Here is a 23,449-nt window from a genome sequence, read left to right on the forward strand (position 1 = left end):
CACTCAGCTAATTTGTTTTTTGTATTTTTAGTCACTTGGCTAATTTTTTTTCTTTTTCTTTTCTTTTCTTTTCTTTTCTTTTTTTTTTTTTTTTTGAGACAGAGTCTCGCTCTGTTGCCCGGCTAGAGTGCCGTGGCGTCAGCCTAGTTCACAGCAACCTCAAACTCCTGGGCTTAAGCGATCCTGCTGCCTCAGCCTCCCGAGTGGCTGGGACTACAGACATGCACCACCATGCCCGGCTAATTTTTTCTCTATATATTTTTAGTTGTCCATATAATTTCTTTCTATTTTTAGTAGAGACGGGGTCTCATTCTTGTTCAGGCTGATCTCAAACTCCTAAGCTCAAGTGATCCTCACATCTTGGCTTCCTAATAGTGCTAGGATTATAGGTGTGAGCCACCACGCTGGCCTTTTTTAATTTTTTTTTAGAGGCAGGGTCTCGTTCTGTTGCCCAGTTGGTGTGCAATCATAGCTCACTGTTGCCTTGAACTCCTGGGCTCAAGCAATCCTCTCCCCTCAGCCTCCTGAGTAGCAAGGGCTGCAGGCATGTACCACCACGCCTGGCTAATTTCTCAATTTTTTGTAGAGATGGGGTTTCACTATGTTGCTCAATCTGGTCTTGAACTGGCCGCAAGGAATCCTCCCGCCTGGGCCTCCCAAAGTGCTAAGATTACATATGTGAGCCATTGCGCCTGGCCTGAGAGAGAGATCATAAAAAGGCATCATGCTCTGTGTGCCATTTGCTGTGACTGGTAACATTTAAACTATGTCTTCATAGAACTAACTGGCTTGTTCTTTTACTGTAGTGTATATGATAGGACATACCACTCCTCTCATGATGGTTTGGATTGTCAGTTGCCACTATTATAAAAAGGGAATTGGCCGGACATGGTGGCTCACACCTGTAATCCTAGCACTCTGGGAGGCCGAGGCGGCAGGATAGCTTGAGTTCAGGAGTTCGAGACCAGCCTGAGCAATAGTGAGACCCTCCTCTCTACTAAAAATACAAAGAAATTATCTGGACAACTAAAAATACATAATAGAAAAAAATTAGCCAGGCATGGTGGCGCATGCCTGTAGTCCCAGCTACTCAGGAGGCTGAGGCAGAAGGATTGCTTGAGCCCAGGAGTTTGAGGTTGCTGTGAGCTAGCCACAGCACTCTAGCCCAGGAAACAGAGCGAGACTCTCTCAAAAAAAAAAAAAGGGGTGAATTAATGAATATCCTTGCATGTGTTATACATAGGTATATTTCTAGAGATCACGACCTAAAAGTAGGATTGTTGGTTGAAAGATCTTTGCTTTTTATTTCAAATCAGCTTTATGGAGGTATAGTTTACATACAATACAATGTACCGATATACTATGTAGTTGATGAGATTTGACCACTGTATATGTATCATCACAATTAAGATAAAGAACATTTTAATCACATTTTGTTTTTCTTTCTTTTGAGAGGATGTCTTACATTGTTGCCTGGGCTACACTGCAGCCTCAAAACTCCTATGCTCTAGCAGTCCTCTGCCTCAGCCTCTCCAGTAGCTGGGACTACAGGCATGTACCACCATGCATAGCTAATTTTTCTATTTTTTGTGGAGATGGGATCTCACTGTGTTATTCAGGCTGCTCTTCAACTCCCAGCTTCAAATGATCCTCCTGCCATCCTCCTGCTATGACCTCCCAAAGTGCTAGGGTTATAGGCAAGAGGTGCCCACCTCACTTTGAAATTTCATAAATAGTAACATATTATCTTTTCAGTGGGCTGTATCAAATTGTTCTACTGCCAGCAGCATTGGAGAGCAACTGTTTTCTATACTGGATGTTACCAGTCTGTTTAATTTTTGTCAGTTTGATGGGAAAGAAATGGTAATCTCAGATTACATTTTTCTGATAACTAAAGAGATTGAACATTTTCTTGCTGATTTATGAGAATTCCTTATATATTCTGGATATTATTGTTTATTATAAAATCAGAAACTTTTTGTCCTACATTCTTATATGAAGATAATATTTTAGAACTGAAGAACAATCTTACATCATGACCTAGATTCTAGGTCTCTGGTTTCCACACCTGGTGCATACCAGAATTAGCCAGGGAGTTTTTTAAAATGGGGCCAGATGCAGTAGCTCATGCCTGTAATCCTAGCACTTTGGGAGGCCGAGACAGAAGGATCACTTGAGGCCAGGAGTTTGAGACCAGCTTGGGCAACAGAGTAAGACCTCATCTCTACAAAAAAAAATAGAAAAATTAGCTAGGTGTGGTGATATGCACCTGTAGTCCCAGCAACTTGGGAGGCTGAGGCAGGAGGATTGCTTGAGCCCAGGAGTTTGAGATTGCTGTGAGCTATGATGACACCATTACACCCTAGCCCGGGCAACAGAGCAAGACCCTGTCTCAAAAAAAAAAAGTCTGATTGAATGGGTAGTCTGCTGTACTGTTAGCTGCATGACTGATGGAGGCAGCCAAGCACTGGTTCTAGGTAGAACCACTGACCTAAACAAATTTCTATGGCATGCTGTTTGTGTGTGCCTTACACTTGGCCAGACTCTAGTTGAGAGTGATAGAGAGGTGACACAGACTGGGCATTGGTGTTCAGCTCTGATAGGAAAGGCACACATATGCAGATACCTACACCACATCATTACTCATAATCCTGGCCTTGGCATGGTGAAGGAATATCTGAATAGATCAGTTACAGGAGCACCTCTGGTGCTTTGTTTGCCAGGTCAACTGCATTGTGACTCCCAGAGATTGCAAGTGACTTTAGGTTGTGCTGTACTGCAAATTGAATGGTTTTTCCATTCTAATCCTAGAGATTTTTACTTAATTGTAGAATAAGTAACATTCAGTAATGAATAAAATTTACAATGTAATCAAAGATGGGTTTGAAAAACAGTGTACAAAATGATTTAGAATGGGAAATGGTTGTCTTACCTTTCCCTTTCCCTTTCCCTGTCCGGAGCCCTGGTGGTGCCTCATTTGCAGCAGTATATGAACTGTCACTGGGGGTTTATAATGCTGCTAAATCTTTCCCTTCTTCCTCAACAGTTTCAGTCATTTAGTCAGTACCGCTGTAAGACTGCCAAAAAGTCTGAGGAGGAGATTGACTTCCTTCGTTCCAATCCCAAAATCTGGAATGTTCATAGTGTCCTCAACGTCCTTCATTCCTTGGTAGACAAATCCAACATCAATCGGCAGTTGGAGGTATACACAAGTGGAGGTGAGTGCAATAGGCTGGTTGCCATGACCTGTGAGTTTCCAGCTGCTTGCCGTCTGTTCCAAACGAGTAGATACTGCCAGTAGAGCAGATGAGTCACCCTTAGGCAGTGGGCTGTTGGCTCTTCTTTGGTGCTTCAGTATCAACAGTAGCTGAATGCTGATGGTGGGGGCTACTGGGCTTGGCAGTCTGTTGAGGGACAGACTAAATCAAAGCATATTGAAATTTACATTTGTAAACACTTCCACTGTGTCTCCAGGAACTTTGTTTAGATTATTGCTTCTCAAACTTTTTGGTGTCAAAACGTTTCTTAAAATATTGAGAACCACAAAGTTTATCTATATTAAAAAAAATTTTTTTTTTCCAATAAAAGTGGCATTTTTGCAGGTGTCTTCAGTGTCAGGCTTTATCATTTTTGCTTCTACATTCAATGTGTTACAATATACTGTTTAGATTGAAGTATATAAGGAAAATCTGGCCTCACAGAGACAGTTAGTTGATATAGGGAGAAGTATTTTAGTAGCCTTTTCAGGCAATACGGATTTTCTTTGATACTATACTGTACATGTAGCAGTATGTACAAGTCGAACATCCCTAATCCAAAAATCCGAAGTGCTCCAAAATCCCCAAATTTTAGAGTGCATATATAATGGCACAGTGGAAAATTTTATATGTGATCTTAAAGTATTGTAATAAAATTACATTCAGGCTATATGTATAAGGTGTATATGAAACAATGAATTTTGTGGTTAGACTCGGTTCTCATCCCCAGGATATCTTGTTTTATATATGCAAATATTACAAAATCCAAAATACTCTGAAATATGAAGCATTTCTGATCACAGGCATTTTAGAATGATACTCAAACTGATTCTTTGAAACAAATGGTAGTTTCATACAGGTTAGGTGCAGTGAGGGATCTGAAACTATATTGTGACCCTGGTTATATTAAAGTTATTGGTCTATCCTGCAAATTGGGTCTTTTACATCCATGTGTGATTTGATAAGCTATTGGTTCACTGAGTTATGAGGATGTTCCAAATGTTGACACATTTTATTACAAAGGTTTTTTTGTTTGGTGTTGTTTTTGAGATAGGGTCTCACTGTATTGCCCAGGTAGGGTGCAGTGGTGACATCATAGCTCACTGCAGCCTCAAACTCCTAAGCTCAAGCCATCCTCCTGCCTGCCTCCCAAAGTGCTAGGATTACAGGCATGAGCCACTGAGCCTAACACAGTTTTGTTTGTTTGTTTGTTTTTGTTTTTTTGAGACAGAGTCTCACTCTGTTGCCCGGGCTAGAGTGAGTGCCGTGGCATCAGCCTAGCTCACAGCAACCTCAAACTCCTGGGCTCAAGCAATCCTGCTTCAGCCTCCCGAGTAGCTGGGACTACAGGCATGCGCCACCATGCCCGGCTAATTTTTTCTCTATATATATTTTAGTTGGCCAGATAATTTCTTTCTATTTTTAGTAGAGACGGGGTCTCGCTCTTGCTCAGGCTGGTCTCAAACTCCTGACCTCGAGCGATCCACCCGCCTCGGCCTCCCAGAGTGCTGGGATTACAGGCGTGAGCCACCTCGCTCGGCCCATAGTTTTTTTTTAAATCACGTTTGTTACCTTTGCCACTGACCAACCTCATCAGGCAGATCTTTTATTTGGAAGCTGTAGAGCTTGTAGTAGCAGGTACAAGTTTTATATAAAGTTTTTTCATTTTTGCTTAAAAGCTCAAATTTTTGGCTGGGGGTGGTGGCTCACGCCTGTAATCCTAGCACTCTGGGAGGCCGAGGCAGGAGCATTGCTCAAGGTCAGGTGCTCGAGACCAGCCTGAGCAAGAGCCAGACCCCGTCTCTACTAAAAATAGAAAGCAATTAGCTGGACAGCTAAAAATATATATAGAAAAAATTAGCCGGGCATGGTGGCGCATGCCTGTAGTCCCAGCTACTCGGGAGGCTGAGGCAGGAGGATCATTTGATCCCAGGAGTTTGAGGTTGCTGTGAGCTAGGCTGATGCCACGGCATTCTAGCCCGGGCAACAGAGTGAGACTCTGTCTCAAAAAAAAAAAAAAAGAAAAACCTCAAATTTTTTATTGGCAGGAATCCCTGTCAGTTGTTTTCATTGAAGTGTGATAGGTTTACTTCATTCATTTTTGAAAAAATATCTGCTGAATAACCAGTTTGTGTCAGTTCTTTCAAATAAAAATGGTGCTTCATGAAAAAAAGGGACTCGTTCTTTTAAGTGCATGGCAAAAAACAGTACAATGACTACTGTACAGTTTGGTGTCACTGCCTGTTTTATGCTAAGTTGACAGTAGTTTTACTCAGCATTGTTTTTGCGTCATCAGTGCAAATGTTGGCTCAGTGAGAAAGGCAAATAGCATCTTAGTGTTATTAGGAAAATACTTTTCACCTCATGGACTTCTGAAAGGAGGGGCCTGTTACTGATGAGAGGGGTCCTCTCATATTCTCAGGTGTGTTGTGGCCAGAAAAAATTTAAAAATAAACTGTCTCCCTGTAAGCAATTGTTGGTGAATTTAAGATTAACATAAGGTTAGTCATGCTGTTTATTGGTATTCCTTTGAAGACAGAGTTATTTCCTTTTGAAGGAAGCTTTAAGGCTACCAGCAGGTGAGTTTATTGAGTAACATTCAGAGGTTGGGCTTGCCTTTTACCTGCCTCCTGCTGAAGGGTTCACAGTGTCTGTCTCTCTTAGGTGACCCTGAAAGTGTGGCTGGGGAGTATGGACGGCACTCCCTCTACAAGATGCTTGGTTACTTCAGCCTGGTGGGGCTTCTGCGCCTGCACTCCTTGTTGGGGGATTACTACCAGGCCATCAAGGTGCTGGAGAATATCGAACTGAACAAGAAGGTAATTGCCTGTTACCTCTGGCTCATCTTCCCAAAGCCAGAATGTCTGTCCACTTCTAGAGAAACTCTCTGATTTCTTAGGACAAATTTCCAAGAGAGGTAAAAGGACATTGCTACAGGCCAGTTGAAAATTGAGACTAAAACTAGACAAACACCTGCAGTGAAATTCTGGGCCTAGACGATTTTGGGGTTAATTATACTCCTTGATTCTGTTTTTTGAAGAGGATGATAATGGCAGCTTTTTCTATTCAAGTTTCACTGGTCTTAAAGAAAGAAAGATTTAGTTCTAAGATGATATATCTATCAATACATGGTTAGTTGTGATTTTCCTAGCCACAGGAAAACAGATACTGTGTTTGTGATGTTTGGTTCGTGTGTGTGCATGCGTGCACATGTGTGTTTTTGTCTTACCTGTCCTTTCTTTAGAGGGCTTCTTTGAAAAAAGCAAGGAAAAATAACAAAACAGGTATACAGAGTGTTAGAGCTGAAAAAGATTTTAGGGGTCATCTGGTCCAGTCCCTTCCTGTTAACAGCTAAGAAAATGGAGGCCTCAAAACATAATCAGTGAACAGTACAATCTGCTCTTAGATCCTCTGACACCAGAGCCAGAGCTTTCTCTGGGTAGTTCAGGGCCTCTGCAGGAGAAGTTCTCCATGTTTCCATCTCAACTGGCACCAGGCCTCACTAAGTTTCAGGTCCCATCTGGGATGAACTGGGACTCATGGATGTTTGTTCCACCTCCTTCCTCAGAGCATGTATTCCCGTGTGCCAGAGTGCCAGGTTACCACATACTATTACGTTGGTTTTGCGTATTTGATGATGCGTCGCTACCAGGATGCCATCCGGGTCTTTGCCAACATCCTCCTTTACATCCAGAGGACCAAGAGCATGTTCCAGAGGACCACGTATAAGTATGAGATGGTAAGGGGTCTCTGTGTGCAGCCTGGGGCCTTTTTAATCAGCTGACTCCTTGGCTTGTATACCAAGTTTTCAGTAAACCCCATCCAAAATTTTGCTGTGTTAAGCTGGCAAGGTGGCAAAAACATATAGTCCCAGCTACTTGGGAGGCTGAGGCAGGAGGATCACTTCAGGACAAGAGTTCAAAGCTATAATGCCCAGGATCATACCTATGAATAGCCACTGCACTCTAGCCTAAGCAACAGAGTGAGATCCCATCTCTTAAAAAAGAAGAAAGGAGAAAAAAGTTGCTAGTTTGTATGGTTTTTTCCAATATAATTTTTTTAATGGTTAGCCTACTCTGAGAGTTTCTGTTATGTCTGTTACCTGAGATCATTAACATCTGGTGATAAGGACTATGGATGGGTTCAAGATATGCATAGAATTAATTAGGAGGAGGTTTCTAGGAAGAGAGAACAGCATGAGCAAAGGGGTTGAGTATTACATCGACACAATAAACCATTTTGGCTGGGAGGGCTGGAGAGTAGTGTGAATTAGGGTATTAGACTTTGGAATAACCTTCGTTACCCAGGTAAAGTACAGTCTTGTGTTGCTTAACAACAGGGATCCGTTCTGAGAAGTGCATCGTTAGGTGATATTGTTGTATGAATGTCATGGAGTATGCTTACATAAACCTAGATGGTATAGCCTTCGACGTACCAGGCTATATGGTGTAGCCTATTGCTCCTAAGCTACAAACCTGTACAGCATGCTATTGTACTGAATATTGTTAGCACTTGTAACACAATGGTATTTGTATATATAAAAATAGAAAAGATAAAGTAAAAATATGGTATTATAATCCTATGGGACCACCATTGTATATACAGCCTGTCCTTGACCTAAACATTGTTGTGAAGCACATGACTGTATTTAGTCTGTATTCTGTAGGCATCGGGGTACCGTCAAAGGTTTTAGGTAACTTGATCTTAACTGATGTAAAAGGATTGACCTGGTGGTATGTGTGGAGTACCCTGGAGAGACTTAAGACAGAATTGCCAGTAAGGAATCCAGGAGATGACCAGGGAGGACCTGGAGCTATGACAGATGACAGAAGTTCAGTAGAGCTAGAGGGAGGATGGGAAGAGAAAGTTTGGTGACTGGTACAGGACAACAGGTTAAGTTGGAAGATCTGTGCAGAGTACATCTGGGAGGATAGTGGGGCCACATAAGTAGTGGGGACCTCAGAAAGTCCATCTCACTTGACCCACAACACTCTCCACCCCTTCCCCAGATTAACAAACAGAATGAGCAGATGCACGCGCTGCTGGCCATCGCCCTCACTATGTACCCCATGCGTATTGATGAGAGCATTCACCTCCAGCTACGGGAGAAGTATGGGGACAAGATGCTGCGCATGCAGAAAGGTGACCCACAGGTCTATGAGGAACTTTTCAGCTACTCCTGCCCCAAGTTCCTGTCACCTGTAGTGCCCAACTATGACAACGTGCACCCAAACTACCACAAAGAGCCCTTCCTGCAGCAGCTGAAGGTGTTTTCTGATGAAGTGCAGCAGCAGGCCCAGCTCTCAACCATCCGCAGCTTCCTTAAGCTCTACACCACCATGCCTGTGGCCAAGCTGGCTGGCTTCCTAGACCTCACAGAGCAGGAGTTCCGGATCCAGCTTCTTGTCTTCAAACACAAGATGAAGAACTTGGTGTGGACCAGTGGTATCTCTGCCCTAGATGGTGAATTTCAGTCCGCCTCCGAGGTCGATTTCTACATTGATAAGGTATGGCTATACCCTGGGCTAGGATCTATGGGGCACTCTGTTCATCTGTTTAATAATATTTATTACGGGTTCACTATCTTCTTGGTCACTGTCTGTATACATGGGATACACCAGTGAACAAAATCAACAAAGATTCCTGCCCTTGTGGTGCCACCATTCTCTTGTTTAAAAAAGAAAAATAGGGGAGTTCGGGAGTGGTTGCTCACATTGTACTCCTAGTGCTTTGGGAGACCAAGGTGGGAGAATCACTTGAGGCCAGGAGTTCGAGACGAGCTTGAGCAACATAGCAAGATCCCATCTCCACAAAAAAATAGAAAAATTAGCCAATGTGCTGGTGCACACCTATAGTCCCAGCTGCTTAGGAGGCCGAGGCAGGAGGATTACTTGAGGCCAGGCATTTGAGGTTGCAGTGAGCTATGATGATACCACTGTACTCTAGCCCAGGCAACAAAATGAGACCTTGTCTCAAAAAAAAAAAAAAAAAAGTAATAAACAATATACATTGTAATTCAACAAACTATGGTAGTAGGTTAGAAGTTGCCAAGCACTACAGAGTAAAGGTAGAAGCAGTGAAAGGCACTGTTTGCAGCATTAAATAAGGTACTCAGGCTTTGCTGAGAAAGTAAAATTTAAGCTAAGACTTGAAGAAAGTGAGGGAGTTAGCCAGCCACGTCTGGGTAAAGTGAAGAGCATTCCAGGCATAGGGAGCAGTTAGAACAAAGGCCCCAGGGCGAGGAGTGAGCCCAGTAAGTTTGAGGACAGCTGCAGTATGCCTGAGTGGCCTGAGAGAGTAGGCTGTGGTAGATGAGGTTAGAGAAAACAGGGGGACGGGTGCCTGTAGACTGTTGGAAGTACTTTAGCAAGCGGGAAGCCATTATCCTGACTTCTGACACCATGGTTAGTGTTACCTGTTTGTGAACTTCATACAGTGGAATTGTACTGTGTGAGCTCTTTATGTGTCTGGCTTCTCTTTTGCTCAATGTCTTAATTGAGAGAATCACCATCCAGTGTCATTGTATGTAGTAGTAGTTCGTTCATGCTTATTGCTTTGTGATAGTTTAACATCTGTAATTATTGTACTGCAGTTTGTCCATTCTCCTATTGATGGACATTTAGGTGGTTTTGACTATTACAGAAAATACACACAGGAGCCAGGTGTGATAAGCCACATTTGTAATACCAGCACTTTGGGAGGCCGAGGCGGGAGGATCTCTTGAGTTCAAGAACAGCCTGGGCAACATATCAAGACCCTTGCCACTATAAAAAAAATTCCCCATAATAAGCTGAAATAAAAAAAAAAAAATTACCCAGGCATGGTGGTCCATGGTCCTAGCTGCTCAGGAGATTGAGGCAAGAAGATTGCACAAGCCCAGGATTTCGAAGCTGCAATAAGGCTCCAGTGATCTGCGATCATGCCACTGCACTCCAGTCTGAGTGACAGAGTGAGACCGTGTCTCTAAAAAAGGAAAAGAAAGAAAATACAGCATTTTTATAGAGTGGCTATCCATGGTCCATCTAAGTTTTTTTTTACTAATGCACTTATATATGTCTGTGTATGCATCAAGTTCTTTCTGGAAGGATACACAAGCAATAGAGCAGTGGTTTCCTCAGAGGAGAGGAAGGGCAGGTTGACAAACGGTGTTTTCACAGTTGTGATTTTAAGTTCAAGCTGGACATTAGAAGCTTTTAAAAGAACTAAGTTTTATTTTCTTACATGAGTTTTTTAAGGCCTAAGATAGTCTAGGCTCCTGGAATTACTCTTTCTGTGAGATACCACCTCCCCTTTTTGCTTGTCTTCCCCACGTACATACACTGACAAGTGAAGAAAACATTCTGCTCAGACATGTTTGGAAACCTGATACGGACTCAGGAGAGTCTATTAAATCAGTGAACTAGTATCTGTTGTGTCTTTTGGAATATTCTTAGCCAGTATCTCTTAGGTATTGTTTCTGTTCCCCTCTCTTCCTTCTGGAACTCTTATTTAATGTTTGTTAGACCTTATTCTGTCCTGCCTGTCTCTTAAACCCTTCTTCCATATATTCTATCTTTTTATCTCCCGTATTCGGATGATTTTTTTTTTTTTTTTTTGAGATAGAGTCTTGCTCTATTACCTGGGATAGAGTGCCATGGGGTCAGCCTAGCTCACGGCAACCTCCAACTCCTGGTCTCAAGCAATCCTCCTGCCTGAGCCTCCTGAGTAGCTGGGACATGCGCCACCAAGCCCGGCTAATTTTTCTATTTTTAGTAGAGATGGGGTCTTCCTCTTGCTCAGGCTGGGATTTCTTTTGATTGATCATCCTATACCTTATTAATCTCTTTTCCTCTGTCTATTTCTCGCTTCTCTGTTTTTTTAACTTGAGGTATGGTCCTTTGTTATATGCTTGGTTATTTTTTACTACATAGGGTTCATTGTCCTTGGAAAATTATTTTTCAGCATTCCTTCAGGCCTAGGATGAATGAATGTTCATTCCTCTAGAGGTGATATGCTTTTGTCTCTTCAAGGCGCTTTGGGATATTATTGGTCGGAGATCACCATAAACTGAGCTTATAGCTTTGAGGTCCCCTGGACCACCCAGGGGACAAGCCCAGGCTGCAGACTGTTAAAAGAGTCATCTTGTGTTTGTTTGTAAGGTCTCTGGGATGGGTCGCTTTTATAGGTCTCCCTCTACTTGGCAGGATTTGCTTGGAGTGGAGAGTGGGATGGCAGTTCACTTCTGGTTCACCTCTGGCTTGAGGATGAAGTCCTTTGGGATCCCAGCATTAAAACGAGGATCTTCTGTTAGACTGCCCTGGCCTTGGTTTGTCCCTCAACCCAGGTTTTCTAGAATCAGCAAATGTCCTTGCGGCAGAGGAGGCTTTTGTGCTTTGCTTAGAATGGTTTCTGTTTTCCTTTAAACAGTTCTTCTACTTTTATTCTCTTGTTAGCTTTTTGATGCTATAAGGAAAATTTTAAAAATATCATGCATTTTTAGTTTTAAAGTATACAGTTCAGTGATTATTAGTATGTTCAAAATGTTTTTCAACCATCACCCCTATCTAATTCTAGAATATTTCTATCCCCCAAAAAGGAAACACCCTACCCAATAGCAGTCACTTCCAATTTCCTCATCCCCTGGCAAACCACTTTCTCTCTCTATGCATTTGACATTTCATGTAAACAGAATCATATAATATGTGGTCTTTTGTGTTTGGCTTCTTTCACTGAGCATGTTTTCAAGTTTCATCCACATTGCGGCATATATCAGTACTTTTATTCTTTGTATGGCTGAATAATATTTGTTTATCCATTCATTAGTTTTTGGCCATTTTGGGTTTTTTTTTCCACTTTTTGGCTATTATGAATAATGGTGCTATGAATATTCATGTATAAGTTTTTCTATGAACGTTTGTTTGTTTGTTTGTTTTTGAGAGAGTCTTATTCTGTCGCCCTGGCTAGAGTACAGTGGCATCATCCTAGCTCACAGCAACCTCAAACTCCTGGGCTCAAGTGATCTTCCTAACCCCAGCCTCCGGAGTAGCTTGGGCTACAGATGTGCACCACCATGCCAGGCTAATTTTTCTATTTTTAGTAGAGACAGGGTCTCGCTGTTGATCATGCTGGTCGCAAACTCCTGAGCTCAAGTGATCCTCCCACCTCTGCCTCCCAGAGTGCTAGAATTATGGGCATGAGCTACTGCGCCCAGCCAAGTTTCTGTGTGAATGTATGTTTTTAATTCTGAGATATAGATCTAGTTGAGGAATTGCCAGATCAGTTTGGCTGGTTTGTTTTTGAAAGTTCCTCTGGCTTTTTCTTCATTTAGAGTTTATGGCTTTTGGAAGCCTTGGTGTTTGGCAGAACTTAGCTATCCCTGACACGAACAGACTTGCCAAAAGTAAAAACATGTCAACAGTGGAAGTTTTTCGATGTTGTTTTAAATCATTCTTTTAAAAATCAAACAAAACTATCCTACCTATGCAGGATCATGTCAGCTACCTTCAGTCCTTTGGAGTTCTCAGTGCCTGACATGCACATTCTTTGGCAATATCAGTGAAGTGCCTCTCTTGTCTTTTAGTGACCCAGCCTAACTAATCTCAACTATCTGAATGGTTTCAAAAAACATTTCTCCCAAGATTTGGCAATTTGGTTATTACAAGTGAAATTTTGCTATGAGATTATATTAAGGTTAGGTTAATAATATGTTTCTGATTTAAAGTCCCTATATCAAAATTTTTTAATTGCATGTTTTTATTATTGGTCCTCTGTTGTATTACTAGTTCAGTTTTGTCTTTGGCAAAATGCTTCCTGGTTTTTTTGTTTGTTTGTTTGTTTTACTTTTCATTTCTAAACTTGAAGAAAATCCTATCAAAGAGATTTAGAAAGTTCTTGAGGTTGGGCGCAGTGGTTCACACCTATATAACCCTAGCACTTTGGGAGACGGAGTCAGAAAGATCACTTGAGGCCAGAAGTTGGAGATCAGCCTGAGTAAGAGTGAGACCCTGTCTCTACAAAAAAATAGAAATATTAGCTGGGTGTCGTGTTGCATGCCTGTGGCTCAGGAGTTTGAGATTGCAGTGAGCTGTGATGATGGCACTGCATTCTAGCCTGGGCGACAGAGCAAGACCCTGTCTCAAAAAAGGAAAAAAGAAAATTCTTGGGCTTTAAGCTAGAGTATGTAGAGATTTTGTAAGTAAAGTGATGTTCAATATATTTTGACCTAAAAACAAAATAAAACTGGACTGATTTGCCAATCTTACCAACAGTGTGTGAGAATAAAAACCATTTTTATTGCTAAAAGATTCATGTTCATTGAAAAAGAACAAATAAACGAGTTGATAAGAAAATAAAAACAGCCATTTAGAAAGAGCGAGCTGCTGTTAACTGATTATACTTTTCCAGTGGACCTTGTCAACCCTCCTTTGCTTTGAAAAGCAGTGTAGGGAATTATCTCACACTCAGTATCCTTATTATTTACAAGTCCATAAGTGGGTCATGGATTAGATGACCCTGCCCCTTCCTTCCACCTTTCTGCTCTTCTCTGACTGTGCTTCTCCCCACAGGACATGATCCACATCGCGGACACCAAGGTTGCCAGGCGCTATGGGGATTTCTTTATCCGCCAGATCCACAAATTTGAAGAGGTGAGAGTTCTGAGAGAGTTTGTTGGCTGGGGGTAGATTAGGAACTGAGTGGGGAGTTTTAACATTTTTATTTCTGATTTCTATTTTTAAGAAAGCCTGAAAGTGACCCTTTAAGTTTCAGACTTAAAGCTAGACTGGATGGCTACTTGGGGTTTGGGGAGTGGGGTTGGGCCTGTAGGAATCGCTGTGTCAGCCTTCTCTGCAGCATCTTTTTCCAAGATCTCTGTCTTCGTGTGGCCAGCTCCTCTCCCTCCCTGGTATTTCCTAATATGGGTGGATTCACTGCCTGCTCTTACCCGTCCCTCCCCATTTGGCACTGTTCTCCATCCAGCTCAGACAGGTCTGACCAGTTCTAGCAGGCTGGAGGACAGGAAGCTCTGTTCTGACAGACTTGGTGCATCCCTCATCTTTCCCTGGGAGGGGTCTTGTGGGTCAGGCCAAACACTGGAACGGTGTGGGTCTCTCTTTGTGGCCACCACTGAAACCGCTGTGTCCTGGTGCTGTGGGTCCTCCAGCAGAGGTCAGTCTCCTGCAGGATCATAACACAGCCCCAGTGTTCTTTTTACTTTCTGGCTGTGCAGGTCACAACTGTCAGGGTGGTGGGCTGGGGCTGTCTTCTTACAAGGATCCTGTTCCTTGTGATAGGAGAAAGCCAAATCTGATTCTTCCCCTAACTGGACTAGTAACCTTGGCAAGTCGAGCTGCTCTGCATCCCTTTCCTGTCTATAAAATGGGTAGAGCAATGCAGGGTATGGGTTTGTTGAGTGTGAAAAGCAGATGGAATAACAATCTGCATGAACTGCAGGGGGCCGCGTGAATGTCAGGGCTTTATACGCACATAGTGGACACTCCTGCCCACATCAGGGACTCCCCTCCCTGGCTGCAGAGTGGCAGCTGGGAGTCGGACCTAGTGATCACACACACTGTATGAAAAGGATTGGGGGAAACCCCACATCAATCTTTGTTTTTCTTTCTTTTCCAGCTTAATCGAACCCTGAAGAAGATGGGACAGAGACCCTGAGGACATTCACTCTCACATTCGTCAGGAAGCTGTTTTGATATTATAGGTGGGAAGTGTTTTTGCCACCGTGAAATCTTTACCTAGATTAGCCACTGGCCTGTCAACTGAGTTGAAATTTATTCAAATTAAGGACTGAAATATTTTAAGTAAATCTCAGTAAAGAATCTTTGGAGCCAGATTTGTCATCTCATTATTGTAGGGGTTAATCTGTGGGTTGTGGCAGCATTTCCCATGTGTCACGTTTTCGTGATGTGTCAGTTATTGGTGTTTAAATTTAATTCTTTAATCCCTTGTGTTCTTAAGTCACTATACAATTTATAGGACATTGTCACATTTCCTATCTTATTTGCACCTCACAAGAATCCTGTGAGCTTTAAATAACCTGCCATAATTTGAATGACATGTTAGTGGCAGTGCTGGGTCCTGGGAAGAAACTACTTAGCACCTCCGACTGCCAGGAACTGTCCAGAAAGGTATCCAGGTCCACTGCTCACAGCTTGGCTTTGCTAGTTCCCCACCTCGGTGATGAGGAAATGGAGCCTGGGGTAATTAAGTGACTCAATTCAAGTCACATAGCTATTAAAAAAAAGCCCAAGACCTGTAGTCCCAACTACTTGGGAGGCTGAGGCAGGAGGATTGATTGAGACCAGAAGTTTGAGGGGTCTTGTATGTTTCTCAGGCTGGTCTTGAAATCTTTGCCTCAGGTGATCTACCTGCCTCAAAGTGCTGGGATTACAGGTGTGAGCCACCACCTCTGGCTTCCAGTTGACTTGGATAATTACTTTACTATTGAATGCTATAGTGGGTTCAATGGTGTTTTCCAAGATATGTCCACATCCTAATCCCTGGAGTTTTCAGTGTGACCTTATTTGGAAAAAGGACTTTAGGGTTATAAGTTAAAGATCTCAAGATGAGATAATCTTAGATTATCCTGGTGGGCCCTAAATCCAGGGACAACTGTCCTTATGAGAGAGGCACTGTGTAAAAAGGTTAGCCAGGGCCAAGCACGGTGGCTCACGCCTGTAATCCTAGCACTCTGGGAGGTCGAGGCGGGCGGATCATTTGAGCTCAGGAGTTCGAGACCAGCTTGAGCAAGAGCGAGACTCTGTCTCTACTAAAAATAGAAATTATATGGACAACTAAAAAAAAATATATATATATATGTAAAGTTAGCCAGGCATGGTGGCACGTGCCTGTAGTCCCAGCTACTCGGGAGGCTGAGGCAGGAGGATCGCTTGAGCTCAGGAGTTGTTTGAGGTTGCTGTGAGCTAGGCTGACGCCATGGCACTCTAGTCTGGGCAACAGAGTGAGACTCTGTCTCAAAAAAAAAAAAAGTTAGCCAGGCATAGTGGTGCACGCTTATAATCGTAGCTACTCACAGGGCCGGGGAATTGGAGGTTGTAGCAAGCCGTGAGCATGCCACTGCACTCCAGCGAGACCCTGTCAACACAGAGACACTGAGGAGAGACGGGGAGAAGGAGAAGGCCATGTGAAGACAGGCAGATGTTGGAGTTACACAGCCATGAGCTAAAGAATGTGCAGAGCTGCCAGAAGCTGGAAGAGGCAAGGAACGATTCTTCCCTATAGCTGACGCCTTGATTTTGGTTTCTGGAACTAAGAAAGTATGTGTTGTTTTAAGCTACCAAGTTTGTGGTAGTTTGTTACAGCAGCCCCAGGAATCTAATACTGTGCGTCCTGTGTGTCAGGCACGTTGTAGGATTTTATGCACAGAAGACTGGATCCTTTTTCTACAAGCAAACTAGCCAGGCACTGCTAGGCAAAGGGGAAATCAAAGTGGGAAAAAACCAAATCCCTGTCCTCATAGGTCTCAAATTCTAGCGGATGGAGACAGGTGATAAGCCCTATTTAGCGTGTTGGATGGAATTGTGTTATGGAGGAAAATCAAGGGCAGGAGTTACTATTAATATTTTGAATAGAATAGAGAGCACACTGATTGGGCCGAGCGCGTGGCTCACGCCTGTAATCCCAGCACTTTGAGGCAGGTGAGTCACTTGAGGAAAGGAGTTCAAGATCATCTCACTTGATGGGAAATGGGAGGATCTCTTGAGCTCAGGAGTTCGAGACCAGGCCGAGCAAGAGTAAGACCCCATCTCTACTAAAAATAGTAAAAATTAGCCGGCAGTGGTGGTGCATGCCTGTAGTCCCAGCTATTTGAGAGGCTAAGGCAAGAGGATGGCTTAAGCCCAGGAGTTTGAGGTTGCTGTGAGCTAGGTTGATCTCACTGCACTCTAACCCGGGTGACAGAGTGAGACTGTCTGAAAAAAAAAAAAGCCTGTCATTTGATGGGAGACCTGAAGCGGGCAAGGAGGCAGATGTTGTAGGTACCTAGGGCAAGAGCTCTCCAGGCAGAGGAAACTGCAAGTGCAAAGGCCTTGAGGCCAGAACCTGTCTTGTGTGTGGAGGAAATGTAGTAGGAAGGCCATTTGGAGAAAGGGGGAGGGAGGAGGAGTGGTCAGATACTGAGGGAGGCTCCAGGTCATACGTAGGGCCTTGTAGATGACTGTAAGGACTGTGACTTTTGAGTGAGGTAGAAAGCCATTCTTCACCAGAGGTTACAAAACTTAGTCTAAGTTCCCAGACCTCAAGGGTAAAGCCAGGATTTGAACCCAGATCAGCCCTGAATTAGGCTAAAGCCTATACTATCTCTGGGATACCATGCTAGAACTCAGCCCCACCTCCCAAAGGAATTAAAAACAAAAGCAGCCTCTCTGTTAATATGTAATAAATCCAAACATTGGTAGAGATCTTGGTCGTTTTCCAACCCCTCATCTGTTACTTTGTTGAAGCCTAATGAGTGGCCGAGTCGGGATCTGCCAAGTGTTTTGATGACCTGGCCAGTGCCAGCCAGGGCTCCTTGCACCCACTGCCTGACTACCACCTGGTTCCCTGGCAATAGGGAAGGTGCTGTGTGTTGATTCCTCCTGAAGAATGTCTCGTGCCGTACCCCACCGGCTGACTTTGGCAATGGTGGCTCATGGGAATTCAGAACTGCCTGAGCAATCTCTGGAGTTAATTTGTTTTGAATTCAACACCAGAGTTTCATGGTTCATGTCATAGTTCTCCATCATTAAAATTATGCCAGGTCAAAATGTGTCGTGTCTAACACGGCCTCTTGGCACTCTTCTTGCTTTGCCAGGAGACAAGCCACCCCAGGAGCCCAGGGTCACACAGACCCAGTGTGTGAGTGCCTAGCTCAGGGCTGTCTGCCAGCGGCCTGGTCCAGGCTGGGCAGCAGTGCTGGGCAGCCAGCAGCCCGTGAGGGGGCAGGCGTAGCTGGACTCTGCCTGGCACCGCTGGAGGAATGTGGGGCATTCAGCAGCTGTGGCCATTTTTGCAGGATTTTTATTCCATCTTGCCCAGAGGAAGCAGGTTCATGATACTCCCATGCATAACAAGAGCAAGGGTTTTGTTGCCAGGGAATGGGGAGCTCTGGGTGGTACCAGTTACCAGAAGTTTCTGTATCAGCAAAAGAAGGCAGCATAGCAGTGTGAGGGCTTGGGCTCCCTCAGACCTGGGTTTGAGTCCTGACTGCCACATACTGACTGTGTGATTGTGGGCCAAGTTCCTTAACTCTCGTGCTCTTTTCTCATGTATAAAATGAGGATAGCACCTGCCTCAGGATTGTTCTGGGGATTAAATTGTATAAAGTTCTTAGCACAGCACCTGGCCATAGTGTGTGACTAGGAAATGAAGGCCATTATTATTAGGTGGCCGTGACCTTGGCGATCAAAGCCATACCTTATAGAGGCAGAAAGGTCATGTGTGGAACAGCTTGGCTACCTTGTGGTAGAGCTGGGACTCGGCCTCCAGACTCCACCCAGGGGCTTTCTCTACTGCTCCTTCCTCCATGGACCAAAGCGAGGGCCTGTGTAGAGACGTGTAGAGGCCGGTTCGTAGAAGCTGAGTCATTCAGCTAGAGCAGCCCAGCCACGGAGGAGCCTGGGCCTCACGCACAGCAGGCGTGGGGAGAAGCGGGAGAATTCCAGAGAGACTGGGGAGGCTACAGAGGACAGGACTTGGCAGTTCAGCAGACGTAGGGGCTGCAAGGGAGGGAGATGCCCAGTTCTGTGGCCTTGGCAGCGGGTGATGGTGAAGCCACTCTCTGAGAATGGGGGTGGTGGCTGGAGCAGGTTTGGAACCACAGGCAAGTGCAGGTAGGTAGGGAACTGGGTTCCAACAAGAGTTTGAGGAGCCTGTGGGACATCCAGTTGGAGGGGGCCAGGGCATGACAATTTAGATGGAGGCAGTGAATAGCTGGGGTTGGATCCTCAGACCCCCAGGTTCCTTTGCACACAATCGCCTACCTCCACCTTTCATACACTGGACTGCGAACCCAAGATGGGGCTTTTCCTCTTAGGACAGCCTTGACCCTGCGTGACTCCTGGCTGTCTCCTCAGCTGCAAAATGAGGCAGTGGGACCAGCTGTTGTCGGAGGGCTGCAGCCCTGCCATTCTAGAATTCTGGGTAAACCCTAGGATCTAAATGGGCCAGGAGCCCCGGGAACACCTACCTGAGAAAAGACGGGTGGCACTTGGGAGCAATGACTTTTGTAGTAAAGAGATTTTGTTGACTGAATGATGAGTGCAGGAGGAAGTAAGTGAATGAGGATTGAATGATTCAATATCAGTGCATGAACAAGTGGTGTCTGGATTGTAGCAGCCTAGATGAATAACTGGTGGATGGACACTCTCCAGCGCAACCGTAAGCCAGCAAAACCTGTGGCTGTGCCCCGCTGGCTCTTCCCGATGGCAGCCTCCCGTCCCTGGCCTGCCCTGCAGACTGGAGATGGGCTGGTGCATGCTGTGGCCGGGGCAAGGAGCTGGCCTCCAGTGTGGGGGAAGGGCATCAAGCAGAGGCGAGAGGGAGGCAGGGGACAGGCCAGTGTGAAGGTCCTAAGCCTGACCAGAAATTTCCTGAGATTTTCCAGAAGGAGAGGGGTATGGGAAGCAGCAACTTGTCTTAGTTCCTGTGGTTTCACATTCCTCTCAAGCCTGCAGCTGAAACACCAGGCTTTTCCTGATTTCTGGCCCCACCCTGGCTTTATCCAGCCACTTGATCAAGATCAAGGTACCTCCCTCTCCCCCTACCCTGACATTTTCCCCTGGGGCCAGCAGATCCTGGGAGGGTGGACTTCTCCACACTCTGGTCATAGTTGGGAAGGGGAGGACACCTAAGTTCACATCCTGACGCTGCCCCTGAAAACTGGGAGATTTCAGACATGGAGCTTAACTTCTCTGAGCCTCTGCTTCCTCATCAGTCAAGTGGAGGGAATCATTCTCCCCCACCTGGGCCTTTCTAAGTATCAGCGTATAAAACTATGGAGTGTGATATGGGTGTTTGGTATTACTCATATCTGTCCCAAATGTGTTGGTATTGTGTCACCTGGGGAAGAGATAAGCCTAATCTAACCTCTGTTCTGTTTGGAGGAAAAAGCAATTCACTCCCAGAGCTTTGACAGAAAAGTCTCATTTCCTGCTCTGATAGGAAGAGCCGCCTTGCTCACAGCACCATGTAGAGGCAAGTAGCTGGGAGACAAACAGGCTTTTTCCGGTGTCTGACAGCCCCTCCCTTGTCACTCAGTCCTCAGCGGAGAGGTGACCTTCCTGTGTCAGGAAGGCTCAGAAACTGTTTCCTACTGTGGCTGACTTTACGACTTGCAGAGCAGGCCAAGTTGACACTGAGAGGTTGTAAGACTCCCAGAGACCCCCAAACCTACAGCCAAAGTATAAACAGTGGGCCTGCTATGCAGACCCAATTCTGTCAGGTCCTGTAGTCTCTCCCTCCCTCTCTTCCTGGCAAATTGCTGGCCCTGGGCTCCTCCTGTGGAGCAACAGGAGCCCAACCATCAATGGCCAGCACCCAAACATCAACCCTGCCAACCTGCTGTCAAAATCCCAGTACCAATAATATTTGTTGCATTTGAAGGGGAGATGGGACGTTCTGGGACAGCCAAGGCTGGAGGCCCTGGGGACTTTCTGCCCAGAGTTGGCCTTTGGCATCGTGGGTCAGGGCCTCAGTGCGGCGAGGGCTTCTGGGAGAGCTGTTGCTCACCCAGCTCACAGGAAGATAAAAACGAATGTATGGTGAAAACCAGGCACACGGTGGGGAACTGGACGCTGCCTGCCTCCATATAGCAGAAGGAAGTTCTTTGTGAAGTCGGGGCTAGGCTGAGCCTTTTAACAGCTGTGTGGCTTCGAGCTTGCTGTTGAACCTCTCAGAGCCTTGTCTTCATCAGTAAACAGAGACGATGTGATAGTCCCCAGCTCATGGAGTTGTGAGGAATCAACGAGGTAATGCACCTTAATGTGAACAACACACACACGATGTCTAGAATGTGGTTAGTGCTCAGTAAAGTTTAAATAACTGATTAAGGATCTCATAGTCCAATGGAGAGAGATACATATACACAGATACATGCCACCTCTACCATGCAGCCTTCAGGGATGTCCCCCAGTCCCTGGCAGGAGGTGAGAGGCTCCTTCTGGAAGCCCTGTAGCACTTGACCCATCTCGCCATCACATCCCTTGTCTTTCTGGGATTGCTTACATATCTGTCATCCGCACTAGTCTGCCAGTCCCTCCAGGGCAGGCCTGTGGAAATCCCCTCCAGGTCTCATCTAATTCTGAGGGTGGGATTCTGTGAGAAGACCTGGATTGTGGCTTCTGTCTGGGCCTATCAGGGAAGACTTCAGGGAGGCGGTGATGTCTGAGCTAGGTCTTAAAGCCTGTGTACAATTTGGAGCAGCAGCAGTAGGCATTTGAGGGGCAGGTGAGGACTGAACTTTGATCTTTTCCTTTTGCTCAAATTCCTTCCTAAGGAGGCCAGATGAGTCAGGCTCACAAATGGTAAAATCCCACTAAGCAGGTTTTTGTTAACCAAATACAGTGTGGTTTACTTCCCAACCTGATTCCTGTATAGCATTAATATCACCTAAAAGGTAGAAAGCCCCCATCTTAACTCAAGCATCCCGGCAGATCCTTATCTTAACTTGAGAGATTCTCCTGTCTGGACCTCCCAGAGTGCTTATACCTTTATCTTAAATTAAGCATTTCCTTTCTGGTCTTTTAGATAAAGCCTAACTCTCTCAGCCAATTGTCAGCCAAAGAATCTTCAAACCCACCTATAACCTGTAAGCCTCCCCCGCCCTCCCAGGTGCCCCGCCTTTTCGGGCCAAACCAATGTGTGATTCCCAACGTATTGATTTATGACTTTACCTGTAACCCCTGTCTCCCTGAAATGTATAAAACCAAACTGTAACCCAGCCACAGCGAGTCCACTTGCTCAAGGCCTCTTGGGTGTGGCTCTGGGTCATGGTCCTCAAATTTGGCTCAGAATAAACTTCTTTCAAATATTTCAGAGTTTGGATTTTTTCCGTCCACACAGGTAAAAGTGGGGAGACTGTCTGGCAGTCTGAGACCTCAGTGAGCAGCCAGTGACACAGGAGTATGGGTCAAGAGGATGGGGCTTGGTCCCAGCTCCCCTTGTGCGTGCCTCTACAACCCCGAGCAAACACCTCCCCTCCCTGGGTCCAGCTCTCCTCTCAGTACACTGACGGGGCTTTGCTAGGAAAGGGGCTTTGCCACCTCGCATAATTCACTGGCTTCTTTGACCTTCCGCTCCTGGGACAGTCCCAGATGACAAGTCCAAGTACTTCCCAGCTCAGAGAGCACCCTCCCAATGACAGGCAGCACAGTCCTCTCTGCTTTGGAGTGTGTTCAGTTTTGGGGGTAAGGAGGTGAGCCCACTTGCCCAGCCCCGGGAGCATTTTCCAGAATGTGTATATGTCAGGGTAGGATGGTCTGTGGAGAAAGGCTTCGAATAGCTGCCTATCCTCATGCATAGCTGGGATTCCAGGGGACCCAAGCCTCACCCAGGCCGGCAGGGGTGGGGGCTCAGGGTGCTGCCCTGGCACGCTCAGGGCATTCCTCTGGCCCAGCAAGGATGGAGGAGACCGGTGAAGCAGCTGCTGCTCCAGCCACCAGCGCCTCCCACGCGCCTTCCACTGCCCCCAGGCCCAGCTCCTGAGGTCTCACAATGCTTCTATTGTCCACAGCTCTGCCAGGCTGCCCCCCAGGGAGCCGCTCAGAGCCAAGGGCCTGGGCAGGGCTCTGATTCCTGGGGCACAGCCTGGGTGGAAAAGCAGAGTGGTCAGACCCGCGAATACACCGTGAGACTTGGAAAGTCCTAGCCAAAGAATCCTAGAATCTGACAGAGGCGCTTAGGAAAACAAAATTCTAGAATCAAGGCGCTCTGAACCACAGATGCTCAGGCTCCAGACTGCCCAGTTCACACAGTCCCACTCCCTCGTGTCATTTTATCTTTTTCATTATAAAAAGTTATTCTTGCTCCACCCTGATTTACCCAGATTTCTCATCTTTCCAGTGACCTGCCCATGGCCCTGGTGTTATGTGGGCAAATTTTTTCTTGCCCACTTGGGGCTGGTTTTGTTTTAAAATTAGAGCCTGAGTTCTTTCTAGTGACATTAATTTAACCACAAACAGCATTGTGTTCATATGAGAAAGTTA

At 45.4% G+C, this 23,449-nt stretch overlaps 1 protein-coding gene across 3 annotated transcripts in view; it reads left to right on the plus strand.

The window, feature by feature from the left end:
* EIF3L (eukaryotic translation initiation factor 3 subunit L) overlaps window positions 1–15,104 on the plus strand; it is a 29,167-nt gene extending 14,063 nt beyond the window's left edge. For 2 of the 3 annotated variants that reach the window (XM_069491733.1, XM_069491731.1), the window contains 6 exons: window positions 3,047–3,218; window positions 5,922–6,076; window positions 6,826–6,996; window positions 8,267–8,764; window positions 13,802–13,882; window positions 14,865–15,104. In XM_069491733.1, the coding sequence (XP_069347834.1) occupies window positions 3,047–3,218; window positions 5,922–6,076; window positions 6,826–6,996; window positions 8,267–8,764; window positions 13,802–13,882; window positions 14,865–14,903 (1,116 nt within the window). In that variant the 3' untranslated portion in view covers window positions 14,904–15,104. The remainder of the gene's footprint in view (window positions 1–3,046; window positions 3,219–5,921; window positions 6,077–6,825; window positions 6,997–8,266; window positions 8,765–13,801; window positions 13,883–14,864) is intronic. The other variant, XM_069491732.1, reaches the window with a different exon arrangement.
* The last annotated feature ends 8,345 nt before the right edge of the window (window positions 15,105–23,449 follow it).

This window comes from Eulemur rufifrons, chromosome 16, assembly GCF_041146395.1.
Source record: "Eulemur rufifrons isolate Redbay chromosome 16, OSU_ERuf_1, whole genome shotgun sequence".
In the NCBI taxonomy this organism is placed as follows: Eukaryota; Metazoa; Chordata; class Mammalia; order Primates; family Lemuridae; genus Eulemur; species Eulemur rufifrons.